Source organism: Pseudorasbora parva, chromosome 7 (genome assembly GCF_024679245.1).
Source record: "Pseudorasbora parva isolate DD20220531a chromosome 7, ASM2467924v1, whole genome shotgun sequence".
NCBI lineage: Eukaryota > Metazoa > Chordata > Actinopteri > Cypriniformes > Gobionidae > Pseudorasbora > Pseudorasbora parva.
Genome location: NC_090178.1, coordinates 9,391,075 through 9,404,272, shown reverse-complemented (window position 1 = coordinate 9,404,272; position 13,198 = coordinate 9,391,075). Strand labels below are relative to the sequence as shown.

The 13,198-nt window shown below is 38.4% G+C and overlaps 1 protein-coding gene across 34 annotated transcripts in view; it reads right to left on the bottom strand.

The window, feature by feature from the left end:
* Positions 1 to 13,198, bottom strand: part of rims2a (regulating synaptic membrane exocytosis 2a) — a 307,760-nt gene that overhangs the window by 222,921 nt on the left and 71,641 nt on the right. Inside the window, exon 1 of one of the 34 annotated variants that reach the window (XM_067448039.1) lies at positions 2,080 to 2,689. The exons of 31 other annotated variants lie outside the window; for them this stretch is intronic. In XM_067448039.1, the coding sequence (XP_067304140.1) occupies positions 2,080 to 2,201 (122 nt within the window). In that variant the 5' untranslated portion in view covers positions 2,202 to 2,689. Of the gene's footprint in view, positions 1 to 2,079; positions 2,690 to 13,198 lie in introns of those variants that run through there. 2 more of the 34 variants (XM_067448050.1, XM_067448049.1) reach the window with 2 other exon arrangements.

Here is a 13,198-nt window from a genome sequence, read left to right as displayed (position 1 = left end):
GACCTGGCTCTGTTGTGACTCTCTATTGTCTGCCTATCACCAGACTGAGCTCATTTTAACATTGAACATTGGTCTGGAGAGTCTGCTGTGTATTTTTTGCTGCACAAGAGGCGTGATCAGCGAGCATTTTTCAAATTACTCTGTACGCAATTTGACTTCAACCAATCAGACCACAGGAGGCGTGATCAACCCAAGTATAGATCAACGGTCAACGACCCATCGCTTCTCTATCCGTCATCGTGTTAAACCCGGAAATAGCGTGCCAGGTGGATAAGACAGTCTGCGATTGATTCCCGCAATAGTGTAACAGAAGCAGTGGAAATGAATAGACAGGTTTCAAGAGTCGCAGGGTGAAATCAAATACCAGTCTAGGCTTTTTAGCCAGTGGAAAGGCAAACCACCGGTTCTTAGAAGGCTCGTAAGTCGAACCAACGCAGAACTGGCACTAGCACTGGCACCGGCTCTGAACTAGCACCTGGGTTATTCTGGTGAAATGGTAAGAGTGGGACTGAACCCACTCTGGTTTTGGCAGACAGCTGTGTTTGTTAGTAATCGGTCGGCACAGCATTCCCTGAGGGAAGGCTAGAGGAGGGATCCATGATTGATGCATTTTGGTGATAATATCTTGAGCCATTTGCCCAATGTTTACCATGATAACACAAATGAGAATAACACTTAAAACTCTTTCTATAAAGAACACATCATTATCTAAATGCCTCAGTGTGACGATTCTCTAAAATGCAGCCGGTGCAATTCAGCAAAACAGCAGAAGTTGGCAGCCACACCTTGCCTCCTCCAATCAAGCGCAGTACAGGCTTCAAAGGCATGTGAGAATGCACAGGAAACAAAGGGATGCTTGCACTGAACCCCTGGTGCGAGTGAAGTCTAGTGTGCCGATTTGCTGAGTGTGTATTTGTGCAGGCAGAGGAAGGGACTCGTGCTGTAGATCCCTGGAGTGAGACGATGGTCTCTCTCTCCTCAACACTTTAAACTGCATTAAACACACCATCAGCCTCATGCACTGAAGTCCTTTAGATGTTTACGGTGAGGTCCAGGACCACTGCCCTTCTAATGCTGGAGATGGAGCTAGGCCAGGGATCTGTGAATCTCTCCCTAAGAACTAGTGTTAGCAAATAAGTCAAGTTAATCAATCCCGATTATTAACATTTATGGTTGATGCAATATATGTGTGTGTGTGTGTGTGTGTGTGTGTGTGTGTGTGTGTGTGTGTGTGTGTGTGTGTGTGTGTGTGTGTGTGTGTGTGTGTGTATGTATGTATGTATGTATGTATATATATATATATATATATATATATATATATATATATATATATATATATATATATACATACACACACACACACACACACACACACACACACACACACAATTAAATTACATTTTAATTACATATTTGCAAATAGGTTTACACAAATTGCTCATTTTAAAACAATGTTTAGCCAAAATATAAAATAAAGAAATATAACAAACTCTAGAAGATGGATGAACTAACAAATAGGACCAACGGTTTTGTAAATTACTGACCTTTAATTTGAAGGGGGGAAAAAATTAAACTTTCCAACTTTCCCACAACTCATAATTGCAGCAAATAAGCACTCAAATCGTGCCTCTGAAAAAATAATATTAATTTAACAATTACATTTTAAATTTTGTAGCCTAGATCATTTCAGTTCAACTTACAATGTACCTAAACAATATAATTATATTTTAAAATAAAACTAATTAATTAAATGTTGCAGGTAACTATAAAGCCTTTTCTATTCAAAATGCAATAACAGTGATGAAATGCGTGTAATATTCGCATCCAGAATTGCAATTGGACATCTTTTTTGCATTTATTAGCATAGCGAACTCTGATTGGTCCTTTCTCAAACAGCCGCCACTAAACAAGATGCGTACTGAGTGTCATGACAACGGCTGCGGCATTTCATTTACTCAGAAGCAGAGCTACCTCACAGTCGTACCATACACACCATTTCTATCTATTCGTGTCTCTCAAACACTAGTATTTCTTTCAGGAAATGCAGATATAGTCACTTGTGATGTGTTGCACACTCACCCGATGGTGCTGAGCGCCTGTTCCAGGAGCTCCGTCTGCAGAATATTCTGCGGCGGCGTGAAAGCCCCATTAAAATGAGATAAAACCGAGCTACAGAACTGACGCAATGTCTCAAACTGCATTTTCCCTTTTCCTCTCCGTTCTCCTGCGTATATTCCCGCTTTCCCTCAGATGAAACTCCTCCAGCGCTCCTCGCTCCGGACGCGCCGCATCTCCAGCGCAACATAAACACGATTCAACTTCCCGATGTGTTCCGATCCCAGTGAAAAGTGCGTTTGGATGAGGAGAGCGGACCGACACCGGCTCTCCCGGTCATTGTGATACGAACTTAAAAGAAAAAACGAACGCGCAGCGTTTCCTAAAAGCACCGTAGATCCCTCGCGCCTCTAATTATCCACAATAATCGCAATCAACATCCATGCATACATACGAACGCACGCACGCACGCAAGCGCGTCGCGTCTGGATTCTAGAGCCCAGGCTCGCGGAGACGCTGCTGTCAGGATTCTCTCTCCCATCTATAGCAGCCATCCGCTTTCAGGAGCACCAGAGCAGCACTACACATCCTCTACCAGCATCACAGCGCATGTGGCTTGGGGAGGAGGGGAGCTTTCTTTTCCCCACATCATTAAGGGTTTTCTGTGGAGAGATGCTGTGCTCTAAAAGACAACTATTGTGTGTGGATACTTGATGACCTGAAGGAATAAGGGCGTTAGAGGAAGAGAAAATGCTCTCGTGTAGAGTGCACTGCCCTGAGGATACAAGGAATAAAAGGGCTTTTTAACATGCATTCTGACCTTAAAAAAAAGAAGAAAGAAATGTTCTATACATGCATCTTAAAGGGAAGCAGGGCCCTAAGAATTTACTCTATTTTGAGAGAGATGCACAATGATTAACAGTATGAAAATTAAGACAGCATATTCTATTATTTGCTTGCATTGTATAGGGGCCTATTGAACAATATATTGAAATATATTATTGACTTTTGCCTGTAATATAATATGATATAATATTCTCTTACAATTTTATTTTAAAAGTTTTTTTCAAAAATATAATAAAATGTATTTATGAAAAATATGAGACAGACAGACAGACAGACCGACCGACCGACCGACCGATAGATAGATATTGTAATAAATACAATAAAAACTTTATTATTAGTCAAAAAAAGTATATTAAATATGAAACAAATCTTGTGATCAATGGGTGAATGGACTGAAGTGATATGGATGGATGGATGGATGGATGGATGGATGGATGGATGGATGGATGGATGGATGGATGGATGGATGGATGGATGGATGGATGGATGGATGGATGGATGGATGGATGGATGGATGGATGGATGGATGGATGGATAGATAGATAGATAGATAGATAGATAGATAGATAGATAGATAGATAGATAGATAGATAGATAGATAGATAGATAGATAGATAGATAGATAGATAGTTTGATTTTTATATATTTATGGTTAGAAATTTACAAAATATCTTCATGGAACATGATCTTCACTTTAAAGGTGCACTGTGTAGTATTTTTGCAGTAAAATATCCAAAAACCACTAGGCCGGTGTTATATATTTTGTTCAGTTGAGTACCTACAATATCCCAGAAGTTTCCAACTATTTGTAAATTGTGAGAAAATTGCTATTTTAACTAAGGACAGGGACGTTTCAGCATTGCATTTGAGGGAGTCGCATGTCAATTGCGTCATATCTGCGTTACCCTCGGTTTCGGCTTTTATTTGACAGGAGCGCTTTACTCTTAGCAGTGTGAACAAGTGAACGCACAGAGTAAAGTCATAACATCGTTTTGAACACACTTAAATGTATCTAATATGATAAACAGAGCTACATTACCTCAAAATCATAACCGGAAGAGCGGATCTGTGCAGGCGCCCGGCGACTGTGTCCCGTCCAGTCATAATAAAAGTCCCGGTATTCGCGAGGCGGGTATTTGTTTAACAATCGCTCCAGCAGCTGTGCTCAGGGCCAGAAAAATCGGTCCTGCTCTGCTTTAGACTACAGTAACGTTAATAACCGCATGCATGAACGTGATTTCTGCCCGAGTCCTATTTTCCACCGGCTGTGATGAGAAGACCACATCTCCCAAGATGCTGCGCTCACACTTTGCGTCATCAAACTACGATTTGTTTTGAATAGGCGCCCTCCAGTGGACGGAAAGCTCCATAGTGCACCTTTAAGGGTTAGTTCACCCAAAAAAGAAAATTCTGTCATTAATTACTTGCCCTCATGTCGTTCAAACCCGTAAGAACGCCGTTCATCTTCGGAACACAAATGAAGATATTTTTGTTGAAAACCTTCATTGACACCAATGTCATTTCCTCTCTCAAGACCCATAAAGGCACTAAAGACTTCGTTACAAAGCCCATCTCACTACAGTGATTCACTAATCGATTTCAAAACACCGCTTCATAAAGCCTCGGAGCATTATGAATCGGTGTATCGACTCTTGATTCGGATCGCATGTCAAAGCGCCAAACTGCTGAAATCAAGTGACATTGGTGATCCGATTTGCTGATTCGATACACTGATTCAAAATGCTCTGAGGCTTTATGAAGCGGTGTTTTGAAATCGATTAGTGAATCACTGTAGTGAGATGGGCTTTGTAACGAAGTCTTTAGTGCCTTTATGGGTCTTGAGAGAGGAAATGGCATTGGTGTCAATGAAGGCCTTTCTGAGCCATCGGATTTCAACAAAAATATCTTCATTTGTGTTCCGAAGATGAACGGAGGTCTTAAAGGATTAGTTCACCCAAAAATGAAAATTATTTCATTAATTACTCACCCTCATGTCGTTGGACACCCGTAACACCTTCGTTCATTTTCGGAACACAAATGAAGATATTTTTGTTTAAAGCTGATGGCTGAGAAAAGCTTCAGATAGGCCTCCATTGGCAATCATAACATTCCCACTGACCCACTCACAAGACCCATAAAGGCACTAAAGACGTCGTTACAAAGTCTATCTCACTACAGTGGCTGGACAATAATTTTACAATGTGACGAAAATAGTTATTGTGCGCACAAAAATCAAAATAACGACATAATCCACCACTTGTGTGACTTATGACTGCTTTTGTGGTCTTAGAATTTTATACTAAGACAATACAAGTAATTTTTCTAAAAAAAAAAAAAATAGAATGTTTTTTAGTAACACAAAATGTAAAAAGTATTTATGAAAAAGAGGGGGGAAAACCTTGTGATCAATGGATGGATGGACTGCGAAGGGATAGAGTTATAGATACAATTATAAATATAATCTATATTAATATATAGAATGATATAATGATCGATAGATAGATAGATAGGTAGGTAGGTAGGTAGGTAGGTAGGTAGGTAGGTAGGTAGGTAGGTAGGTAGGTAGATAGATAGATAGATAGATAGATAGATAGATAGATAGATAGATAGATAGATAGATAGATAGATAGATAGATAGATAGATAGATAGATAGATAGATAGATAGATAGATAGATAGATAGATAGATAGATAGATAGATAGATAGATAGATAGATAGATAGATAGATAGATAGATAGATAGATAGATAGATAGATAGATAGATAGATAGATAGATAGATAGATAGATAGATAGATAGATAGATAGATAGATAGATATAGATAGATAGATGACCATGCTAAACCTCAAGTGCAGTAATTGTTTAGAGATCAGCATTTAAAATCATTAGTCTAGAATGGTCTAGAGAGCAGGCAGGTGTGAGATCAGAATGCTGATACTGAATTCCTGCAGGTGCATCTTTCATTCTCTTAATATCTCTCTCCAGACAAAACCTCCGTATCACAACATCAGCTCCCATAGCACCAAGCCAAGAGCACAGAACCTGATTACGTCATACTCATAGTGAAACTTGTGCTGACCTCTTGAACAAACGAGACAATATGCATCTGTCTGTCTATATTGCAGTATTTGCAGTGACAACAGAAGATCAGCTCCTGACCCTACAAGTGACTCATGCATTTTGTCAAACTAATTTCAGCACTAAAACAAGCACTGTTGTCTGTGGTTCAACCAAGGTGTCACATTGCATCTAGCTTCAATAAAAACACTAATGGATTTTATAGATGGAGGGGGAGGAGGTACAAGCGCACAAAAACCCGCAAAACCCAGAGAAACAAAACGGCTGTAATTAAATCCCAATCCCAGTGTAATTATTATTGTGTCATCTAGCAGTTTCACCCACACTCGCGCCACGTCTGAGCGTTCTCTCCAATGACACCTCTGAGACCAAGACAAATTAGGCTCTTCCCACATTATTTCAGGATATAAATAGGCTGTCAGCACTTTTTCATGAGAGGAGAATCAGAGTTAATTTAAACATTCTTTAAGATTAATGAAAGTGCTTTTCAGTGATTTCCTGAGCTCTATTCCTGGGCATCAAACTGTTTAACACATTCTCCCGCTGAACGGTCAGGCTGGTCTTATCCACTTTGACAGCAGTTAACCCCAAAAACACCCCTGACACTTTCCATGAACAGAAGCAGGGCCTGAAATGATTTAAAAACAGTATTGTTCTTTATTATTTTTGCACACAGACACTCAAAGGTGGTGCTTAACCTTCATAAGAATTGTATCGCCAAACCTCAAGAGGTCAAACTAAATATTACATGAACTTTTTACACTTTTTTTTTTTATTCATTATATATGAAGTTTGCTACCCTTTATGAGCTTTGCGACTGTTTAACACCTTGATTTGTGAGCTTCCTCTAGCAATAAAACAAGCAAACACATACATTTTCTTCTATGGATGACTGTGACTGTATGTGCGGTGTGACTATATACAGTATCTTGCAATGAGACTATTTCTTATTTTAAAGTGCATGAAATGGAATTTGCAAGTCTTTTATTCTGTATTGTGATGGGTGAAAGAGCTTCATGAACAAGTAAAAAATGTAGGGCGGGACTTGATTTTTGTCCATGGGGAATTGATTGGATGGTTATGGTTTGCTATTGGATGATCTAATGTGAATGATAGGTTGCCCCGCACACAGGCCAGTAGTTATCATCCGAAAAGAGAGAACACTGAAAGAGGGAGGGGAAGATATTTCGATTAAAAATTAAGAGAGCACATTCATTTAAAATGGTGACTGACTATTTCACAATTACATTATTTTTTTGAGTGGAAACAGACTTCTATACAGAAATGAAAAATTCGTAAAATGTTCATGTTTTCTTCCATACAGTAGCATACAGTGACCACATGACTGTCAAGCCACAACAAATAACACCATTAAAGTATCATAAAATAAGTCCATATGTGTGCTAAATCACCACCGCAGCTCTCATATGTACTGTGCAGTATACAGTAAATAAACTTACTGCATCGCAGTCTGTAAACTCTTAAACATAGAGGTTGGAAAAAGGTTTTTTTTTTTGCAGTAATGCAATAAGGAAGAACCATTTTGGTTCCCCAAACAACCTTTCAGTGAACAGCTCTTAAAAGAAGCTTTTTTTTTCATAATGTGAAAAAAACCTTTTTCCACTATAAATCACGTAACCATCAATGCCATGTCATTAATTACTCACCCTCATGTCGTTCCAAATCTTTAAGACTTTTGTTCATCTTCAGAACACGACTGAAGATATTTTTGATGAAATCTGAGAGCTTTCTGTCCCTCCATTGCCAGCTTTGCAACTGACACATTGGCACTTCAAAAGGTTCATAAAGAGATCGTAAAACTAATCCATATGAATTGAGCAGTCAGTCACTTCAACAGATTGAATTTATGCTTTTATTCACATATAAACATTGATCAGCAAACATAAACAGAAGCTCAACTAAACCTATATGCCGCATGAAAACAAACCTCATTGGTTCTTGCATAAGCTCAAGCATGATGCGTAACACAAGAATGAACCTCATTGGTTCTTGCAGAAGCTCAAACGTGATGTGATCAGTAACACGAGAATGAACCTCATTGGTTCTTGCAGAAGCTCAAATGTGATGAGTAACACAAGAATTAATCTCATTGGTTCTTGCAGAAGCTCAAATGTGATGCATAACACGAGAATGAACCTCATTGGTTCTTGCAGAAGCTCAAGCGTGATGCGTAACACAAGAATGAACCTCATTGGTTTATGCAAAGCTCAAACATGATGAGTAACACAAGATTTAATCTCATTGGTTCTTGCAGAAGCTCAAAGATGCTTCCTTTTACCACAACTGTGTGAGTTGATGAAAGTTTATATGTGAATAAAAACCTATGAAATCTGTTCATTATATGAAGCAATCAAATCTCTTCAGAAAATTTGGAATAAACCACTCAATTCATATACCGTATATTAGTTTCACAATCTCTTTATGAACTTTTTGAATCATCAAAGTGGTAGTTGCGTAGCTGCCAATGGAGTGACAGAAAGATCTCAGATTTAATATAAAAGATGTGTTCTGAAGATGGGTAAGCAAATAACGATATAATTTTCATTTTTGGGTGAACAATCTCTTTAAGAAAGTAACTAAATACTTAATAATAAATGCATTCTCAAACAGCATAATTAAATATATGTAAACACAAATTAGATTTGACACTTTAAATTTGCACTTTTAAGTTGACAAAGCTGTTTTTCGAAGATTTTTAGCGGTTTAATATCAAGCTGATATTAGCAAAGTATTTATGGAAGCCGAGAGACCAACAAAACGCCTCTTAGTGCACAAACCTTCAAAGCAGCTGCTCGCTTTCATAGTTGTGTAAAGTCAAGACCGATACGGAACTATAACACTCTGTGTTACACAACACAGAACAAATCAGATGCTGCCCTGCTACCATATGGCAGGCACATTTTTAACATCTAACCTTTTGGGGGTAACACGTTAAGTCAGACAGAAAGTGCAAATGAGCATTTACAGTTTTCACGACAGGACACGTCATATGACGAAAAAAGAACAGCACTGCTGTTACAGTAGCTTTTTATACATTTCACAGCATATTCGTTGTGTTCTACAGGAAATGTCAGACTGCATCCGTTAAAGCAGCTTAAAGCTCACCTGCTGTCCTGAGCCTTTCACGGACATCTGCCAGGTAAAGAAGCCAGGGATGAGAAAAAACAAAACAAAATGCATTGCAGCATAAAAAACTCCCTAAAACATTAGGGATGGGTACGAGCAGGGCTTGACATTAACACCCGCCAACCCACCAAATGCGGGTGAATTTCAGCACTCCCACTAGCAACTTTGGTGGGTTGAATTTTATACATTATATATACATTTTTTCAAATTTAGTCTTTTAAAAAGGCATCTGAAATAATAAACTAAGCGCAAGTGATGTCAAAATATATTTTTTTCTAAAATAGCACTTATGATATTAATTTTTTCCCGCAGAATACATGCTCTCTCATCTCTCCGACAGTGAGTTGACACACAAACCCACCTCCCCTCAGTCAATTAAATAATTTAAATGTAATTATTTAAATTATTATATGAATATTGTTGGTGTTACAGGGCTGGAATGTTGGTGTGGCATTCCCCAAATTGAGCATGATTTTACTCATTCCAACACATTTTGTGCTCACACCCAAAGTGTGTGAACATAAAGCCGCCTCTCAGTGCTAAATCAAGTTCTCTTTTGCTGCTTATTGCTCTTTAACAGTTAAATACACACAAAATAATGTCAGAATGCTGGTCTTGGTGAGTATTCACGTAAACACAGTCCTTTTAGAATCACAGTCCGTTATTATTTAAATGAACATAAACAGTTGAGAAAGAAAACGCATGTGTAACAGTATAATGGATCTGTGCGTCAGGTCTTAAAGCGACAGCAGCCTAATGTCCCTTATGTCAAATTAGTTTGATGGATGGATGGATGGATGGATGGATGGATGGATGGATGGATGGATGGATGGATGGATGGATGGATGGATGGATGGATGGATGGATGGATGGATGGATGGATGGATGGATGGATGGATGGATGGATGATATAAAAAAAATATCCATATGCCAGATACTTATTTAATGAGAATCAAAGCTTTCAAAATTCTTACCGACCTCAAACTTTTAAATGGTAGTGTATACATTAAACGGCCATGTCCTTTAGGTTCAAATAAATTCATAAATGTCATTTTTTTTAACTCGACAGACACTTGTCTTAAAAATAATGAGATGTGTTGAAACTGCCATTTGACACGTGTACACAAACCAACAAATGATAAACTTGATTAACTTGTTCCAACACATCCCTATAAATAAGGCAAAATATGCCATTTCCATTTTAAGGGTTTGTCATTCAAATGTGCTCATGTGAACACAACACACACTAACAGCAGGTGAGATTAGCCCCATCCCTGTGGCACATGCCCAACATTCCTCACCTCCACAGGTATTCAGGAACGGAAAATCAAACCAACACACAGCGGTCGCCTCGGATTCAAGGGAGCAGGCATCTGTTTCTATGGAGACATCTCTCCAGGACTGACCTCTGACCCCTGAGCAGTGAAGCTAATACAGACATCCCAGCAAAAGAGGGAGAGAATTTGATACCAGGATTCAGAGAGGCACTGCCACTGTGTGGAAAAAGATGGAATCACACTCACTGCTCAGTGCACAAGCATCTCCCTGCAGATTGATAAATGTGGGCGGCATTTGTTCTAGAGCAGGTTTCACCATAAATTACTGATTGTTATTTAGCGGTCTAGCATGTTCAACAGCAAATTAGTAATGGTGAATTGGCTGAGAAACAGATGGAACCTGAATGAATGCATTGTGTGCTCCAGCTGTTGTTATCCCAGTTTCAATTTCAGATAACCCCATTTGAGGTTCATGTATGCATTTTTTTATTTCATAAAATAAACTAATTTTCATGCAAGGTTAATTTTTTTTTATTTTAGATAATAATGTATCTTTAATTTATTTATAATGAAATGTATTCTATATTAAACTATAATTTACCATCTGTCCATCCATCCATCCATTCCATCTATCTGTCTATCAATTATAAAACAACTAGCAATGCCCAAGAAACCTAATTTGTGGCCTTAGCAACGCCCTAGCAACTTCCTAAAAATGCCTTAGCAAGTTAGCCTGACAAGCCAGACCCACATCAAGATGTTTGGTCTGGAAACTCACCATTGACAGAGCTCGTTAAAAAGATTAAACATTCGCTGTATCCACTCGGCAAAACTCTGAACACATCTTCCCTTTTTAAGAATGACTTCAGTGCCGTTCTTTGTTCTTTTCTCAGAGAAAAGCTCAACTCCAAGTCTTCCAGAGTCGCGGCCAAAGCTGATTCGAAAGACCGCCGTTCACCAGTTTCTGTGTTTACTAGAAGCACGCAAGCGCAACTCGGCCGTCATTATGTTAAGCCCCACCCACCGACTCTATATACGATGTGATTGGCCCGACCCGAGTTTGGCGTTTACAGCTCAGAAGTCTATTGAGAGTTGCTAGACGACACTCGCGGCAGATTAGATTGGCTGCCGCTAGGGTGCGTCTAGATTTCTAGGCTATTAGCAAGTAGCAACCACCCCAAACACCTTAGCAAAATACTGCCTAGCAGCACCATAGCAATCACTTAACCTAGCAACTGCCCAAAACACCCTAGAAACTACTTAAACCACCCTAGCAGCCACCTAACAGCTACTAAAATCACCATGGCATCTTGCCTAGCAATGTCCTAGCAACCACCTAGAACATCTTTGCAGCTGCTTAGCAACACCCTAGTAACCACCCAGAATTCCCAAGAAAACTGCACCTACTAGCCATGCATATTTATCTGGAAACTACCAAGAATACCCTAACAAACACCTAGCAACCATTTACAAATATATTAGGGCTGCACGATTAATCGAAATGGAACCGCAATCGCAATTTGGCTTGTGTGCGATTATGAAAGCTCAAAGGCTGCGATTTAAATGAAATAAATAAATGCCCAGTGTGTTAGCGAAGAGCGGCTCTGTAATCAGGAGTAACGCTGCTCCATCTGAAAGACTGCGAGTTTGAGTCGCTTATAACGTGCGTTTGAAAAAGCAACATGAGTCAAACATCTTCACAAACTAGTGAAGCGTTCATAAACCTGTTCAACAAAAGACAACGTTTAATAACATGCTTTACCTCACTTCATATCGTCAGTCGAGTGTGTGTGAGCTGATATCAGCTGTGATGTGGCTTCCCATCAGAGTGAGGCAAACGATGCGTGATTTTAAAGCATTCTATGACAATCAGCACTGCATTATAATATACTTTATTATTATGAAAATACCCTTGACGGCTTGAAGGACTCAAATACACCATATTTTGCTGCTGTCGTGTTTACTGTCGTCATGTTTAATCAAAGCGTCTCTATCTTCTGTTTACAGCGTTAGCTTCACATAATGGTGGATTTCCTGAAAACTAACGTCAATTACTTCTCTGAGGCAAATGTGGCGTTTTCCGCTCGAGGGCGCCCTCTGGCTTTCAGTATGAATTAAAAACTTTTGGGTAATCAATAATAAGAAAATAATACTTAATACATTTTAAAACTTAATAAACTTAAAAAATTATTAATTTGTTGGACAATCCATGTTTTTCTTCAATGTACAGGAGTTTTTTCCCCCACAGTGGATGCACAAGAGGTTCATATTTCATATTAAAGACAGACTTTAAGAATAACTCCTTAGGCTTAGACCTTTCTAATGTTTTTAGTCATAGGCTGTCTGCATATTAATAGGTAACCCAGGAGTTTTTTTTTTGGTTGTTGTAAAATAAGTTTTCTGTAAAATATTACAAAAATAATAATAATAATAATAGTGTTAGCATTATATTGGTATATTTATTCTGACATACTCTTTTTATTTGTAATTATGAAAATGTTATTGTAATGGTAATATTTCTTATTTTAAAAAATATTTTTAGCAGTAATAATAATCATAATAATTATTATTAGTCACATTAATATAAAAACACAAAATGTTATATACACACACTTTTCATTTGTAAAAAATAATAATAACAATAATCGCATTTTAAAATCGCAATCGCAATTGCAATTTTACCCAGAATAATCGCAATTATATATTTTCCCCAAATCGTGCAGCCCTAGCAACTATCCAGAACAGTCAATCAACCTCTTTGTAACAACCGCAACATCCATCTGCAATGTCCTATAA